This window comes from Lutra lutra, chromosome 4, assembly GCF_902655055.1.
Source record: "Lutra lutra chromosome 4, mLutLut1.2, whole genome shotgun sequence".
In the NCBI taxonomy this organism is placed as follows: domain Eukaryota; kingdom Metazoa; phylum Chordata; class Mammalia; order Carnivora; family Mustelidae; genus Lutra; species Lutra lutra.
The window spans coordinates 173,886,286-173,903,925 of record NC_062281.1 but is presented as its reverse complement, the minus strand read 5'-3'; the positions used below and the strand labels follow the sequence as shown (position 1 = coordinate 173,903,925).

The following is a 17,640-nucleotide window of genomic DNA, read 5'->3' as shown; positions in this document are numbered from 1 at the left end:
CCACCCCCAGGCTGCTGAAGAAATCCACAGCTGTGCCAACTGGCACCAGGACAGATTCAGGGCTGCATATCCGCCCGGGCGCCTGGGGCTTCTCAGCAGCACTCCCCAGCTCCCTGCCTTCCCCTTTCCCACCTTAGCTGTGCCAGACCTTGACCTCTCTCCTTGAGCTCATCTCTGCCCCCTTGCTCTCTGCAAGGGGCTCCTTTACAGAGAAAGCAGGAGCCGTGACCTAGGAACCCCTCTCCCAACCCTGGGCCCTGACTTTTTGTCCTACCTCTCCAACTCCCAAATTCCCTGCAGTCCCTCTTACAAAGGCCAGCCCCCAACCCTGGCCTGGCCCAGCATTCCCCGCTCCTACCCCATCCCACCCACTGTCCAGGAGGGCTCCACCTATGACCCTCTGGCTCAGCATTTGGTCAGCGTGGGCTTCTCACGGCAGCCCCCAAATGGATCTCCATTCTGGGAGAGCCCTACTTCAACCCTCCTTCCTCCACTAGCCACTGTCCCCCACCCCACTCCCTCCCCATCAATAAGTGTTCCACAGCTGGCACTCTGGTTTCTCACCTGCCACTCACATGCTGGCGCAAAATGTCACCTCGCCTGGTAATCCACCGCAGTCTGGCTTCTGACCACATCTTTATGCTGAAACTGTTCCTGACAAAGTCATCAGCGCCCTCCTTATTGCTCAGTCCTATGGCCGCTGGCTTTGTCCCACTTGACCCCATGCCAGCATGGGGTCCCATTGACTCTTCCTACCTGGAAACACTCCCCTCCTCCCCGACTCTCCTGGTTCTCTCCTACCGGTCCCGCCTCTGTCCCAGTCTCCCTGACCGCTCTGTCTTCCTGCTGCTTCCCACATGGGGTAGCCACGCTTCGTCGGGTTTCTGCTGCACCCCCCAGGTTTGACTTAGCCCCTCTGAGTGGCTGTTCCCGGGGCACCCCTGCAGCACCCCCACGCTGGGCTTCGCTCCCCTGTTGCCTCCTGCCTCCTGAACAGGTCTCCTGAGGAGGGGTCCTCCCATTCAGCCCATCCAGAATTGGACCACCGTTTCTTCTCAAATATCTACCTGCTGGTTTCCCACCTTTTTCACCTCAAAAGCTCCTACCTGAGGTTCAAAACCCAGCTCATGCGGCCTCTCATTTGTGAAGCCCTCCTCGTCCCCCACTCCCCAGGCAGCGTCAGCTGTCCCTTCCACTGTGGGCCCTGTCCCCATGGAGGATTTTGCCTTCCAACCGTCCGAACCTCCCCGCACCTGTGGACCCCTTTGGAGGAAGGTCGTGGAAGCTGTCTCCCCGAGAACAGTGCACGCTGGCCCCGGAGCAGGCCCAAAGGCATACCAGTGAACACCAATGAACATGCCACTCCCAGCTTCTCCCCCCAACCCCACAGGGGTCGCTGGAAATGGTCCCTTGTAAGCCTTGAGTATCATCCCCGCCCAGCACTCCTCTGCCTAGACCAGCCCCCATCCTGACACCCGTGTCCTAGTAAACACTGCAGCTGCCCGCCCTAACACCAATCCAGCTGAGAATCCCCTCATTCAGCTCCTGCTTTGGCGTCTAGACCATCCCTCTGGGGCCAGCAAACCTGGACGCAATGAGAGAGCTGTCTGACCCGCTTGCCGTGGACCCCCACCACTGCCCAGGGTCTCCACGGCCTCTACAAACCGGGCGCCAACCCTTTGCTGGCCAGCCCCAAGAAAGAACCAGAAGTGACGGTGGTGGTTTCTAGAATGCACCCGATTTGAAAATCAGAACATGTCCCAGGCCCAGCTCTTGAGTCCCTCTTGTGGCCTCCTGCGCTGGACCAGAGAGGGGAGGGGACAACCCCAAGGCCACGGGGCCTACGTGGACTGCCCTCCCTTCCATCCCCACCCCACTTCCCTCCGAAGGGAAGCCAGCAATTCATGTCCCCACAGGTGAGAGGCAGTTCTACCTGAAGGGGAGGAACACAGGTAAGACCAGAGAAGTCACTACCGAAACCACGTTTACTCAGCCTATACCGCGGACAGGTCCAGACGGCTCGAGGCCCACCACTGGGGGAATCTAAGAGGCCGCTGAGCCAACAGCACAAGAAGAGGCCGCTGAGCCAACAGCACAACAGCACAGGAGGAGGTGTGAGTGCCCTCCGGAAATCCCAAGTGTCTCGTCCATGGAGCAGCACAAGCTTGGAGGATCCGGGGCTCAGATGCTCACAGCCCTGCAATCTGTGGGCTTTGTCACCCAGGAGCCCACCCTGGGCAGGAGGGACCTACTGCCCAGAACCCACATCTCTGCTCAACCCCTGATGGGCTCTTAACTGTTGTGTTTGGTTCTGAATGAGGCAACGTTTACTACACAACCCCTCCCTGCCAGTCACCGTGCACCCATGGACCCTCGCCTCATCTCGTGCTCACAAGCGTAGGTTCTCCCATGTTACTGATCGGGACCGCGGCTCTGAGGTCCCATGCCACAGAGAGCCTGAGTGCTATGCGAACCCAGGCCCACCTGACGCCCCCGGCGGCCACGCTCTTTCTTCTGAACCACGCTGGCTCTAACACAATGCAGTCCAACTGGGACCTCCTCAGAGACGCCTTTCTTCACTCCCATGGGCCCTCGAGTCACTTCCACCTACCTACTCCTTCCCCAAAGCCCCTCACACTTGCTACTGTGATCCAGTCTTCACACCACCTTCTAATTGTTCCTTTGCACATCCACCTCCCACCCTCGAGCCTGATTCTCTTCTGTAGCCTCCAAAGTGATCCTCTGGGAGCCCAGCTCAAACCACCCCCACCGCTAAGGAATCTTCTGTGGCTCCGTACGGCTACCAGCGTAAACCTCGGGGCCCAGCACGTGCTGGCCCCTGCTGACCTGCCCAGTCCTATTTTCCTCTCCCCACCAGGCAGCCAAGCCTTCTGCAAGGTCATGTGGGCCAGTGTGAAGGACACAGCTTTAAGAGCCAGACAGACAGATGCAGATTTGATTCCCAAATTCACCCCAGAGGCTTGCTGTGTGCCCTTGGGCAAGTTGCCTCACTTCTCTGAGCTTAAACATCTTCAACTGAAAATAGAAATGATACATCCTATCACAGTTCAGAATTAAAAGAAACAAGAAATATGGATTGCCTGGGTGGCTCAGTGGGTTAAAGCCTCTGCCTTAGGCTCAGGTCATGATCCCAGAGTCCTGGGATCAAGCCCCGCATTGGGCTCTCTGCTCAGCAGGGAGCCTGCTTTCCCCCACCCCCTGCCTGCCTCTCTGCCTTCTTGTGATCTCTGTCAAAAAATAAATAAAATCTTAAAAAGAGAGAGAGAGAGAGAGAGAGATGGACTGCCTGACTACAATAAGAGCTACGTGGAAAGGGAGTGCCACCTCCTTCTTGTCATCCACATGCTTTCCTCTCTGCGATTGGTGTTTCCTCCCCTTGGGATGCCTCTCCTCCACCTCAATCTGCCAAAATTTTCTACATGTTAAATGCTGCCTCCTCCAGGAAGCCTTCCTAGGTTGACTACACAGGAGTTTGGCTACCCTGGTCCCCTCTGTGGCTGAGACCCTAGATTGGTGCCCCCTGCAGCTGTGAGTATCCTGGACTTGTCCCTCTTGTGAGCACTACAGGAGGGTCTCAATCTCCCTCCCTCCTCTCGCATTGAGGACCTAGCTCTGAGCCGCTAGACAGAAGACAGGCGTTCGGGAAACACAGGCCAGATATCTCTGAGTGTTCCCCCAGCCCAGTGATACAGGAGCTGCTCTTGTTTCCCCCCTGGTGCTGGCAGGCAGGGTGGGTGCAGGCTCTCTGCCATATGAGCAGGACTGCAGACACCTGCTCCCCTCATGCTCTGCAGACCCTGCCCCCAAACCCCACATAGTGCAGCCCCCTCAGCCTCCTTTGTCATGAATGTGTTAAAAATAACCACGATAATCATCACTTCCACAGGGAGAGCAGTGCGATTTACAAAGCGGTCCTCCCTCCCAGGGCTCTCTACATCCTCCCTGAGGCTGGCCCCAGGGCCCTGAGTAGGCATCAACAGATCCCCTTGAAACAGGGCTCTGTCATGTCCCTCCATGGCTTCCCACCACCAGCAGTGCCTCCCAGCCCTGCAGGGAGTTTGCACTGGGAGATGGCTTTGAGAGCCCCAAGCTCTTCCTCTGCAGTCCAATGCAACTGGGTATCCCCATGAGAGCAGATGCCCAGCCACAATGCCAGCTCCCCGCCAATGACTCCCTCCCCCGAGCTGCGGGCCTGTCTGCCCAGCCTCTCACCAGAGCAAGCTGGGGCACTGCCACCTCCCCCACGTGGCCAGCGGCTCCTGGAGAGCAGGGACCACATCTGACTCATCCAGCCTCATCCATCCTCCTGGCCTCCCCGACACCCAACTTCTTGCTGCCTTATCACCCTCGGCCAGTGGGGGCAGGGTCCCAGGGTCTGGGGATGGCAGTCAGAGCCTGGCCCCCATCTCCCATCTCCAAGGCTACTGCCCAGTAGCGCCAGTCTACTAGGCCCCCAGAACCACATGCCCACCCCTCCACGTTCTTGCATGGGCTGCTTCCTCCTGCAGAACTGCCCCAAAGCATGCAGTAGGAAATGACTTGGGGTGGCTCGCAAACGTTCCATTAAACAATGCTGGATCGTGGACTGAGGCAGTTCTACCTTCCAGGTCTCTTTTAATTAGGGTGACTTCCTACCAATCTGCCTGGGGTGGTGTATTTTGTGCCTGCCCTGATGCCAGGAATAGGACCCCTTCCCCTACTTTAAAACTTCAGAAATGTCCCAGTTAAATAATAAATTATAGGGTTGCTTTACTTTTAATCCTTCCAAACGCACACAAGATAAAAGTCCCCAGCACGTGCTCATTTCTCTTTTTGACAAATCGAGAGGAAAGACAAGCAGCTAGTTAGAATTTACTACCGTCACTTTGTTTTCACTACGGTTGTCTCTTCCATTATCTTCTCCTTCAAATAAGTGATACTCCCTTTCTGTTTATGATGTGAAATTTCTTCCTAATACGTTTGACTTTAAAAGTGATTCAATTAAAAAAAAATTTCACGGGCTAGTGGATTCCTATTCAGTCCTCAAAACCCAACTCCGAATCACCTTCTCTAGACTGCCTTCCCCCCACTTTGTGGTTGAATCCCTCACTCTTCCTCCTCCCTTGACCTCTGGTCCATGCCTTGACCTCTGGTCCATGTACATCATACCTACTGAACTAAATTAGGACACCAAGTGGCGATTGACTAGGGATTTACCATGTGTGAGACACGGGACTAAGCACTGACCCACAGTTTCTTGCTTCATCTTCACGGTTACTCCGTGAATAGGCTCTACTAGCCCCATTTTACAGGTGGCAAAGAGAAGGTGAAGAAACTGGCCCATAGTCACACAGCTAGTCAGTAGTGGGGTTGGGAACTGAACCGGGGGCTGGGCGACTTCAGCCTGTGATCGCTGTCCCCTAGTGGTGGCTCTCCCCCATCAGAGGGCAGGTATGTCTGGCTCATCTCAGATCTCATCCACTCAAGAGACGCCCCGAGGCCTGGCACACACTCCACTCTGATAAAGACATGAAGATGTGCGTGTTGGACGGGCTGGGACTCGGTCCCTGCTGAGATGTCTCAGGAATCTGTCCCCCCCCAATCCTGTAACGGAGCACACAGAGCTCCAGCGTCAGGGTCGGGACTGGAAGGACCTTCTCTAGGTCTCCCTGCCCGCTCGCTCCTGCCCTGAGAGAGGCCCAGCCTCCCCAGTGTCTGAGCCCCAAACAAGCAGTGAAGGCTGCGTTTCCTGCCACCAGACAAGCCTGGCCAAAAGAGAACAGCAGGGCGTGAGCGCTGGGAGGAGAAAAGACCAATCGAGGACTGGGTTGGGCAGGTAGAAGTAGCTTCCTGGAGGAAACAGGGCTTGAGCAGCTTTGGGAAGAATGAGTTAGATCTGGATAACCGAGGGCAAAGGGCATTCTAGGAAACAGCCCAAGCACAGGTGGGGAGTCCAGCAACCAGGGACTCGGGGGCCAGTGAGGAGCCCCGGTCAAGGGCAGGATAGAATCAGAAGGAAGGCTGAATAGCAGGGGGCAGTGGGGTCTGGGATGGGGCCAGAATGCCAGATTCAAGAGTCTAGGATGCGACAGGGAGTCTGGGGGTTGGATCAGGGAAGTGATACGCAGAGGATGAGAGGTCCTGAGGCCCCCAGGGGCAGCCCCTTGTCCAAGTCACCCTGCAGCAATGGCAGAGTGCGGATGTGAACTTTTGCCACAGGAATGGAGCCGGGATGATGGGGAGGTGGGTGAGTGGTAACAAGCCAAGGATGGAACAGTGGCTCTGGGGAGGGCAGAGTGTGTGAGAGAGGAGGGGGAGGGCTGCCAGAGCGAAAGACCCCTTCTCCCGGGTATCACTCCACACAGCCCTCCCCACTGGCCTGTGCCTCATCAGGTCACGAGGGTCTGCGAGCAGGAACTGCGGGGTGGCAGCTCTCTCTTCCACCCCCAAACCGCGCCCCCGATTCCTGCCCCGGCCTCGGCCGGCATCCGCTGAGCTCCTTCCTGCCTGCCTTCCCTTTCTTCCTCTCTCCCCACTTAACAGATTGCGGCAGCAAGATGGCACAAATTTATGGCTCAACTCACCAAAAATAACAAGAGATCTATCAAAGGCAGTTTGCGTGAAATTAACAGGCGCCTGTACCCTCTTGTCAAGTGCACTCAGCTCTGAGGCGGGCCCCGGCACTCCGCTCCAGCACTGCCCACCAGAGCCCGGCCTCGTGGCCCTTCCAGCAGCGCCCCAGCCCCACTCTACTTGGCCTTGCCATGCACTCCACTCAGGGTCTCCCAGGGAAGGAGAGCACCACTCCCTTGCTGAAGTCCCTGGCAGAGGGACTTACTCTCCCTGCTCGCCAGGCCAAGGCCAAGGGTCTTACTCTCCCTGCTCGCCACCATCCCCACCAATCTTGTCCTCAATCTGGCAGTTCCACGTGCGAGCCGGTTCTCCCCGAGCTGGTACCTGTGTCCAGCTGGCCCGGCGGGGCAGGGGTGGTGCTGCCACCAGGCCAAAGTGCCCTGAGCCCTGATGATGTCCTGGCCCTCCAACGCCCCCTGCCTCATGGAACGAACTAAGCCATATGTCCATTGTCTCTTGCCCCGAAGAGATTGAGCAGAAGGGAGGAGGTGGCAGAGGGGGAAAGTCTCTTGCCTGCCTGCCGGGGAGAGGAAGGAAGTCTAGGCAGCAGTGTCCTGTGCCAGCCCACTTAGGAAGACAGACGCCACCTCAGCCCTGGCAACTCCCCCCATGGGCCCTCCCTGCAGGCAACCCAAGGAGCATCCTGAAAACAGGCCAAGCAGGACAAGGAGCATGAGCTGAGGTCAGGCGTGGAACAGCTGGGAGCCTGAGGCTCCCTGCTCGGAGATGATACCAGGCCTCGTGCCCAGGGACTGGGAGCATCCAATCTCCACGCATCCCCAGTCCCAGAGGCCCCTGCAGAGGCTGTGATGATGATGGCAACCATGGTGGCCTTCCCATAAGCAGCCCTCTCTGACCCCCAAAGACACCCCAACTATCAACCAACTCCTACTTCCGGCTTCCCCCACCCCAGCTGGCTGCTCCTGGCTCCGTGCTCCACATGGCAGCCTGCCCAGATGCTGCTCGCCCATGAGGGGAGAGCCTTGCTCCGTCCACTGAGGACCACTGGGCCAATGGACCACAGGGAAATCCAGACAAAAGAGCCTGCCCTCTGCTGAGCATGATGGGGGAGACCCCCACAGAGTCCTAGGCAGTGACCGCCAGGCAGGAAGAACCATAAACCTCCTGATATATGCCTAGCACTCTCCGCCGATGTTCGACAAAGAAGTGAAATTCAATTTCTGCCTGCAGGCACTAAATCCCAGGCCGGCCTCCAGGGCCCGTAACCTGCCCACGGCCTGGCTGTCACTCGGACGGCTTCATCGACCAATGTTAAAGACCAAGCTGGCCAGGAGGAGAGGCCAGAGCAAGGCCACTGGGCACTTGCCGCGGATAGGCATGGTGCCAGATGTCTGGGGGAGGCTGAGGAGCCCCCCCCCACCACATTGGGAGAGGCCACAGTCACGATAACTAGCCCCTCTAATAGAGAGATATCTCCCCATTTTACAGATGAAGAAACTGATGCCAAAAGATGGGATCCGCTGAAGGGGACGGTCAAAGGCGGTGCCCAACTCCAGGGCTCTGGCCTCCAAAGTAGGGGCGGGGACAGGTCATACTCCAACATTCCTAGTGGCCCTCACACAAGACCCTTTGCCTCCCTGTAAATACTCACAGGCAGATCTAGATGCTTCTTCTGACTTCCAGCCCTGCATGACATCTTCATACTGGTAGGCCAGAACCTGTTACCCCAAATGGGGAAACTGAGGCCCGGAGCTGGGGACCGGATCCCAGATCTGCCTTCCTCCCAACCCACTCCCTGCCAGGCCCCCTGGCCAGTCTCGGGACTTGGGATCCAGACGAGGGGCTGGGGGGCCTTGAAGTTGCAGGAAGGAGGGTGGGCTGAAGGTGGCTATGCTGAGGGAGCTGTGGTGGGAGCAAGAGCCGCCAGGACTTGAGGGCTCGCAGAGCTTTTGCCCAGTCAGCAGGAAGCTCGAGCAGCTGGCAGCCTCAGTCCCAGAAGACATGGGCCCAGAGGGGGAGATAGGGGATGCTGGGAGCTGAGCCAGTCCAGCCCTCCAAGGCAGCCTCGAAGCCCGGGCCTCTTCACCCAGGCACATTCTTCTGCACCTCCCTCTGCCCTGACCCTGGGGCCACTGCCAAAAATCACTGACCCGTATGGACAGGAACACGTCCCTGCTCCCTGCTGACTCTCCAGCCTCCAGGCAAACTTGTCAACTTGCAGTGCCAGAACCTGCCACGCTCACTCCCAGCTTGGGGCCTTTGTTCGCACGGCTCCCTCTGCCTGGAATGCCCTCACCGCTTCTTTGGCTTGGCTGGCTTCCACTCGTCCTTCAGATCTCTGCTCCTGTATCACTTCCTTCAGGAAGCCTTCCTTGATTGCCCAGTGTGGAGCATCCTCTCCCCAGGTTCACCACACCACACTGGCCGATCTCTGTCTCCCATTCACCCTGCCCAGACTGCAACCTCTTGGAGAGTGAGGTCTAACCCAAATTCATTTCAGGGACCCCAACATCGGAACAAGGCCGGACACAGAGGCGACGTGGGTGAAGGACCATACAAATGGCCTGGGGGATCTGTCCAGACAGGCATCAGAGGGCCCCCTGGGCCGCCTTGACGTACCCACCCCACCAGGGCCCTGCTCAGACTCACCATATCTCATCTCAGTGGTAAACAGGTCATTGCTGCTCCCTGAATGTAAATCGGCCTCAGCAGGCGGGGCCGGGCCCCCAGGCACCAGGGCATTGGACAGAGTGTGGGCAGCAGGAGGGCCTGGAGGCGTGGTGGTGGTGGCGGGAGCGGCCCCCGCCTCCCCGGGGCAGCTGCAGCCGGGCTGGGCGAAGCCACAGGCCCGGCCGGCCGCGCGGCCGCACTCCTCGCTCCAGCGGCAGAGGACGCCGCAGGTGAACTGGCTGGAGTTGTTGTTGTTGATGAGCAAGACCTCGACGAAGCGGAAGGCCAGGGCGGCGGGTGCTAGCAGGCGTGGGGCCTCCGAGGGCTCTGCCGACAGGCACAGCTGTACAAAGTTCTTGTCGAAGTGCAGGAAGGTGAAGGGGCCCGAGCCGCCGCACAGCTCCAGCCCCGCTGCCGCCTCCTCTTCCTCCTCTGGCTGCCCCGCCTCTGCCTCAGCCTCAGCCTCGGCCCGGGCCCCCGCCGCCTCCTCGGGGCTAGGCCGCAGGCAGGTGAAGTTGACCAGATAGTGGTCCAGGGGCAGCAGACGGGGGGCGAAGTGAGCGCACACCTGCTCCTGGCGGTTGAAGCGCAGGTAGAGGGAGTACTTGGTGGGGTCGGGGTTCTCCAGGGTCCAGGAGCAGCCCGAGGCGATGGTGGGGAAGAGGTCCTGCAGTGAGAAGGCCCCGTAGAGCACGCCCGAGGCCAGGGCGGAGCAGGCGCTGGGGGCAGGGTCGAAGGCGGCGGCCAGGCGCAGGGACAGAATCACAGATAGTAAGAGGGGACAGGCTGGGGTCATCCTATGTCCCTTGCCCTGTGGAGAGAGATGGTGGTCAGCAGTCCCAGGCACGGCCAGCATGAGCTCTCAGTCTCCTGTGGCTCACTGCCGGGAGGGGGCCTCGTGGTGACGACTCTGAAGTCACCCATGTCCACCTGTGTGGTCTTAGATGGGAGGACTCCACTGCGTGAAGCCTCGGTCACCTTACCTGTAAAATGAAAGCATGTGGGAGAATGCCTGACTCTGGCAGCCCTTAAGAAAACACATCAGTTGTCTCTGTGATTGTCTCTGTTGTCTCTGTCACCCTGTGATTCCTGGGTCAGTCCCACCAGCCACGGGCACCTGGCCTGACTCTTGGGTCTAGCCCCGTCCCCGCCACCCAGCCGGAACTCTCCAGAACCCTTGCTCTCAGTCGCATCGTATCGTGATCAGCTGTGAGGCGTGTCACTGCAGCGTATCATGATCAGCTGTGAGGCGTGTCACGCGTAATCCAGTGGCAACTGTCAAAGGAGCAATGTTTGACAACAATTTGCTTTTTTATAAATCAGAGCAATTCAAGGTTATTCCCGGAACAATGCCATTCTCACTTGCTTTACTGAGTGGGTGGGGAAAGGGGAGGAGTTACTGGCGAGCCAGGGGTTGCGCTCAACCTGAGCCACGCCCATGGAGGGGATGTAGCAAGGATGAATGTCATGAGTACCTATGGGGTGGGTTTCCTAGTGGGAACAATGGGGGGAGGCATCTGCAAAATGGGTGCACTCTTCCCCTTACCCTTTCTTCCCTTCCTGCCATGGGGTTATCTTCCCAGGTCTTGCTCAGGGCCCGCTACTCCCAGTGAGACCACCAAGCCATCTCCCAGCTCGCAGCTCCTACAGCCCTTGCCTGCGAGTCCATAGCCCTGGTCATCACCTCTATCCCCTGCTGTCTCCCCAAGGCTAGCTCATTCATCTCAAGGAGTCTTCAATCGCCTAGGAGTGGAGACAAGAGTTCACCAATGTCTCCCTCCCGGCTAAGTGCTGCACGGAGCTGAATGCCCAGCAGGTGTGAATGTACTCCTGGTGTGGGCAGGCAACCAGGACCCAGGCCACACCCTGACAGATATGCAGGGTGGTCAGGCCCAAGTGGACAAAAGCTGGTGGGCAGGGCACCTGCAGGTACCCTCCCACCCACCAGGCCAGGCCAGAGCCACTGCCCACAGCCCACCCAGCCTCCACCCTAGCTGTCCAGAAAACAGAGCCTGGCACCTAGACTGGCTCAGTCCTGCTTCCAGCCCTGCCCCCGAGGTGATCCACGCTGCCTCCCTCCTCCATGCCAGCAGCATAGCTCACAGCACTGGATGGGCCCCTAGAGCCTGGTTGCTCCACGTTAGAGGAGAAAGGTGAGGCTCCAAAAGGGGCGGCGACCTGCTCAAGATCACACAAGAGAGATCCAGCTGGGAGTAGAAGCCTGGACCTGAAGCCCCTGGCCTGCGGTTCCCTCTGGTCCACCAACAACCTCTTGCTCGATCCCCTTCCTTGCCCAGGCTTCAGGCCCGAAAGACAAGCCATTAGTTCTGGGAACTTGAGTCACAAACAGAATAATTCACAGGTGTAGCCAGATGTTCCCAAGACCCGAAGGCTCCTCAGGCACAGATTTCCTTTTGGCTTTTTGGGAGCCTCAACAGAGGCTGGCAGGGCAGGGGTGGGCGGGCAGGAATTAGCACCCCAGAATTCCAATCCCTGTGCAGCATCCAAGGGACGCCTCACTGCCCCAGATCCCGCACCTGCCCCTCCCCAGCTATGGGGGAGAGAGGGGATGGGGGGGGGACCAGCTCAGGCAGGCTCATTTACTGGGGAGGAGCCACCCCACCCTCTTCCAGAGACCCATGTGGAGTTATTCAGCAGAAGTCAGAGCAGGCTGCATCTCCACTGCTCCCGCCAGAACTGACAAAGGGACGCAGGAGCCCTGCCATCCCTGCTCCACATCGTGCCTGTCCCAAACCATGCAGCCCGCCCGGCCCGCTGCGGCACCAGCAAAGCTAGGAGCTGATGATGAGTGACATCCGATCCCCCCGCTGCCCCCAATTATTTTTAAGCAGGCTGCAAAATTCAGGCCATTGCTGCAGCTCAGCAGAGGGGGGGGCTCATTATAACTGGCCTCGCCTCCCCCACTTAGAGCAGGGTGGGGAATCTACACACACACACACACACACACACACACACGCACAAGCCTGAACATTGCTTTGCCGTGTGCACCAAGGCACATATGCACAGACTCATGAAAAGACAGGTATTCACAGGCATTCTGCACGTGAACAGATACCCATGCACACAAACACACACACAGATCAGTGAAGTCACTGTGAATTCACACGCGCACTACGGTACAGGCACTCACATGTACAAGGCGTGAAGAGCCAACCACTTAAACACTTGCACAGAGAGGCAAATGTACTCTGCTCGTGTGAACACATCCAGGTAGCTGGCTCTTTGAGGCTTTAGCTCATGACAGCTAAGTGTCAGGCAGGATCTGACTTGCAGCTCCTTCCTTTGTGTGCAGTTCCTGAAGCTGGGGGGCTCAGACCCCGCCCCCCAACCCTGCCTCCTGGGCCTCAGCCGCTCCCTCCTCCACAGCCCTGACCAATCAAGAAGACCTAGGTCTAGACCCTCCGAGGTGCAGCCCAGCTTCTGCACAACTGAGCCACCTTGAAACCCTGCCTAAGCCCTTTCCTCCGCTCAGTCTCCTTCAGACACCCCGTTCACACCAACTGTGAAATTTCACCTGGGGTCTCTATGACCCTCGTGGTTTGTGCGGTGACATAAGACCTCTGGGGGCCCTTTACTTTAACATCATTCCCCATCCATAAAAAAAAGGCAAAAAGCCTAATTCCAAGCTAAGTCAGAGAGAGCCTCTCCTGGGAGGGGGCCTAGAAGAATCCTTACGTCACAGGCAGCCCGGGTGGTTATGGGCCATGATCACCCTCCCTGAGCCTCAGTTTCCCCCTCTGTGGAATGGAGACCATGATCCCTGCCCTCAGGACTGGGCCACCCTTCTCATTCAGCCTCCCGGTGAGTTCCTAGCACGGAGCCTGGCCCAGGCTGAGGACTCACGCGCTCACTTCCCCTTCTTCCCTCCTTCTGAGAACCTCACAAACTCCCTGATTCCCTACTGAGGTCCACCACTATCTCTGGGAAGGCCCTTTGGGCTGAAACACGGAAATGACTTTGCCACCTCCAAGCCCAGCACGATCACAAACGTGCCCAAGAGATGTAGAGGACAGGTATGGAGCTCAGCTCTGAGGAAGAACTTCCTGGGTCAGGAGGTTAATGGAGAGGATAATCAAAAAATTTGTATTTTTACAAATACCAAAAGGAAATCCTCACTCAGGATTTCAGTGGGCTGAGATGGGTGAGCTGCCGGTTGGCATAATCTCAGTCTCCCTTGGGAGACTTGGGCTACCCCCTTGGGCTACTTCCACCACATACCTGTCACCCGCCAGCAGAACTGAGAATCCCACCCTCTGCCCAAGCACACTGAGACCCTGTTCCTCCCCAACCCGACAGGCCGCCGGCCTCGGGCTTCCCCTTCTGTACCGAAGAGGGAATCGGAGGCTTTCGCAGCAGCTGGCAGGGACAAGACTGGAGGCGGGGGGCACCTCAGGGCAAGGGCTGGGACTCTGGGATCCCCGGGATCGACCCCCTTGCGCCCCTGCGGGCTGTGAGCAGCGGTGCTGGGCAGCGGAGCGCCGGGAGGCCGGGCCCCGGGCGGGGGAGGGGTGGCGGTGGGGGAGGGGGCGAGGCGGTGCGCGCCTGGGTCGCGTTTATCCACCTGGCAGCTCCAATTCGCCGGCGCGTCACTCACCCTCCGCCTCCCAGGCACTCGCTGCGGGGCCGAGCCCAGGCCGAAACAAGGGCGGGGACCCCCCACTCGGGGCCTTCGGGTCCCCTGCCCATGCACCGGCCGGGTGGCAGGGTCCTTAAGACCCTGGGGGGGTCTCCCGGAGCTCTGATACCCAGGAGGGCGCCCACCCCCATCCAGTTTCTGGAGCTGGTGGGCAGGACCGAGGGGAGGGGGCTCTCCGAGTGCGGCGCCGCCTTCTCCACAGCGCAAAGAGGGCCACTCCTCCTCTAGCTCTGGGGTCTTTAGGCTGGGGGAGGGGCCCTCCCGCACAACACTTCTGGGCGGGGGGGGGAGGGGGGCGGGGCCGTGAGGGCGGCGGTGGGGGGGAGGGGGCGGTGACTCAGCCGCCCTCCGCCCGCCTCCCCGGAACTTTGCAGCAGCTGGAGCCGCCGTTGCTACAGGAACCGAAAGCTTTTGTTCCCCAATGTCAGGGCTGCCCCGGCAGACTGGAGGCTGGGAGGCTGCAACTCCCCGGTGGGACCCAGACCCAGCCACACTGCCCAGAGGGCTTCCAGCAGCCAAACGCCACGGATTCGAGCGTTCTCTCTCCCCCTCACCCGCCCTTCCTCCCGGCAAAGCCAGGTTTCTTCGAACTGTTGGGGTCCTCAGGCCGGGTCGCCCCCTAACTCTGACCTGGAGCATTAACTGTCCTGGAAAGTTCCTGATGGCATCTGACCCCCTGGGGAGAGGTAAGAGGTTCCTCTGTGCACCATGTACTCTTCTGTGGCTGATTTCCCACGTGAGCCCCCCTAACAGGCAAGCCTACCTTTGGGGACCTTGTCTTGGGTTTCTTCCTTGCATTTATCCTACCTCCCCAGACCCTACACTTGAACCAGAACCTCAGAAGCCTTGGCCTGGCTTTCACTGATAAGCCTGTGGCCAGAGCTGATCCCAGAGCAGTCCAGTGGGATGGTGAAGGATGGGTGAGGGAGGGGAGAGGCTGACAGTCACAGGCTCCCTGGACCCTCTCTGGGAGCTGGGTGGTTTCTGGCTTTATGATCATGGGGGTTAGAGTGAAGTCACTAGAACCTGTTCTGCACTTTTCCTCTGGGAATAGGAATGGTGTGGAGAGGGGTCTGACCTTGCTCTTGAAGACAGCCCAATAAACCAATCATTGTTGAGCATTACTAGGTGCCAGACATTCTATACAATCTAATTTCATTCTCCCAGCAACTCTATGAGGCATTTATCACTGACCCATTTTATAGAGGGCCACCTGAGGCTCAGAAATGCTACACAGCCTGCCCAGGTCACAAAGCTTTTTGAACCCAGGTCATCTGGCCAAAAGCTGACTTACTATCTACTTACTCAGCTCCATTACCTGGGTGTTGGGAGGGAGAGAAGAGGGCAGAGACCAGCTGAGACTTCACTTGGGGTTACAGAAATGCCTACCACACACACACACACACACACACACACACACACCCCTCAGGCTAGACCTCTCCCTTTCTCAAGAGTGATGGGGGAAGGGGGATAGAAGAGGGGAGAAGAGAAGGCAGAGAAGAAGAGGGGGGGAATCTGTCAATCTCAGTCCAGGGAAGACCCTCCCTCAAGCCTCAAACCACCACCATCAAGGCATAATCCATCCAGAGTCCCCACTGACCCCTATGGCAGCAGGGCGACAGTCCCCAGGTGCCTGCTCTGTCCTAGGGCCAGGTGGACTCCCCCACCGCCTATGCCATGCCCAAACAGGACTAAGCCCACCTTGCCCCCACCCACCACCTAGTGGGGACTGCCATGGGGTAGACAGAGGCTCCCTGGGGACACCTGCCCAAGCCCAAAAGAGCCCATCCAGACCATCTCAAATCTAGCGGCCAGTCCTGGTCTGTCCCTGCTAGCTCAAAGGGCTCCTGAATTCCTGCTGGGATGAGCCTTCTACCCCACCCCACCCCACCTCACCCCACCCCATCCCCAGAGCAGAGGATCTGACAACCAGAACTGTTCCCACACGGCTAGCACGAGGGGGCACCCGGCCTCGCCCGCCAACCTCTTCTTCCCCAGGGACTTCCAGCGCCAGTCCCGCAGCCACCACTGCTGCTCCGGCTGCGGAAACCTGGGGCTACCCGCGGAAGGAAAAGGGGCGGCGGGTCCAGGACTGCGGGCAGGGGGCGCCAGAGGACGCCCAGGGGCCCGGCCGGCAGCTGGCGAGGCGGGCAGGCGGACAGTATCTCTGGCCCGGGAGCCCCTCCCCCCGCGGGCACCAGACCCTTCACCCGCTCTGCACCGGCCGCGGCGCAGAGGACTTCCCTCGGACCGAGCTGACTGCGGGAGTGGCCGCCAACTTCACAACCTACAACCCCCCCCGCCCCCACCCCATCATGCCAGTCCTCGGGGCTGCGGGAGGGTGCGTTTGGTGCCCGGCTCTATGCCCCAGGGGTGGGAAGAGAAGGATGGGGGATGGACAGACTCCGACCAAAGATGGACACGGGAGCCAGGGATGCAGGGCCAGTCGAGATCCCCGCCGGGGAGGAGGGGGCTCGGAGCAGACATAGGGTACACGGCCCCAAGTCCAGGCTGAGGGGGAGGAGACCTGCAGCAGAGATTGGCGAGGGATAGAGAGACTCCAGGCAGATATGGGGGAGGAGGCATCGGGACAGAAATAAGAAGGGAAGCATGGTCGGGGTACTGGCGCGGGGAAAGGCAGTAACTATGGGCAGACATGGATGGGAATCGGAAGGACTCTGGGCAGAGATGAAGTGGAGGGGAGGAGCAGGGTCCGGCATCCAGACGAGGAGGGGCGATTAAGGGGGAATACACAGTCGAGCTGAAGGTTGGAGAAAGGGGCTCTAATCAAGGTGGGGGGCGCACTGCCAGGATCCAGGCTAAGATAGGAAGAGACTCCAGACAGCAATGGGGGTAAGGTCTGGGTCAGGATTGGCGGGGGGGGGGGGGGGGGGGGGGGGGCTTTAGCAGAAATGGGTAAGGGGAAGAGGGTGGAAAAGGGACTTACCAGAGATGAAAGGGGCTTTGGCCCCAGGCTTGGAAGTTCCCAAAGAGATGGGAGAGGGTAGATGCAGAAAGAACTCAGTTCAGGAGGGGGAGGATTCAACAGAGATGGGGCAGGGGAGCGCCCCGAGTCCAGGCCGGTGCGGAAACTCGGGACCGCGCCGGGAGGGCTCAGTGCGGGGCCGGGTCGAGGTCTGGGACCGAGCACTCACCTGGGCGCCGTCAGCAGCAGGAGCGGGGGCCGGCGCTGGCGGAGGCAGCCACGGGGCGCAAGTTTGCCATCCCTAAGGCGGGGGCCTGGCCGGGCTCGGGGCAGCTCGAGGCAGCGGCGCGGAGGGGCCGAGGCTCCCGCTCCGCGGAGCGGCGGGTGCAGAAAAGGCGCCGCGGAGCAGCGCGGGGCGGGCGGGCGCCGGGCCGGGCGCGGGCTCCTGCCACCGCCTCCTCGCCGCGCCGCACCCCCCCCCCCCCGCTCCCCTCTCCCCCGCCCCGAGCACCGCCCGCGCCGCGCGCCGCCTCCTATTCGCGGGCGGCGGCCGCAGCCCCGGGCTCCAAAAGCCGGCGCCGCATCCTCGGTCTCTGAGCGCCGCCGCCGCTGCCGCCGCCAAACCCGGTTCCTCCGGCCGCTCCGGCCGCTGCCCGCAGCGCGCGCCGGGCCGAGTGACGGCCGAGGCGGGACGCGGCGCCTGCGCGGGCTGGGCCCGGGAGGGGGCGCGCGCCAGGCCGGGCGCGAGGAGCCGCGGGAGAAGGGGCGGGGGGCGGGGGCGACGCGCGCCGCC

At 59.8% G+C, this 17,640-nt stretch overlaps 1 protein-coding gene across 9 annotated transcripts in view; it reads right to left on the bottom strand.

Moving 5' to 3' along the window:
- The window catches only part of ADGRB2 (adhesion G protein-coupled receptor B2), a 36,578-nt gene extending 19,257 nt beyond the window's left edge, over positions 1 to 17,321 (bottom strand). For 6 of the 9 annotated variants that reach the window (XM_047727880.1, XM_047727882.1, XM_047727883.1 and 3 more), the window contains exons 1-2: positions 17,077 to 17,318; positions 9,244 to 10,075 (exon numbers count right to left, since the gene is read on the bottom strand). In XM_047727880.1, the coding sequence (XP_047583836.1) occupies positions 9,244 to 10,060 (817 nt within the window). In that variant the 5' untranslated portion in view covers positions 10,061 to 10,075; positions 17,077 to 17,318. Of the gene's footprint in view, positions 1 to 9,243; positions 10,076 to 17,076 lie in introns of all 9 variants that reach the window. The other 3 variants (XM_047727888.1, XM_047727881.1, XM_047727886.1) reach the window with 3 other exon arrangements.
- Positions 17,322 to 17,640: the final 319 nt, after the last annotated feature.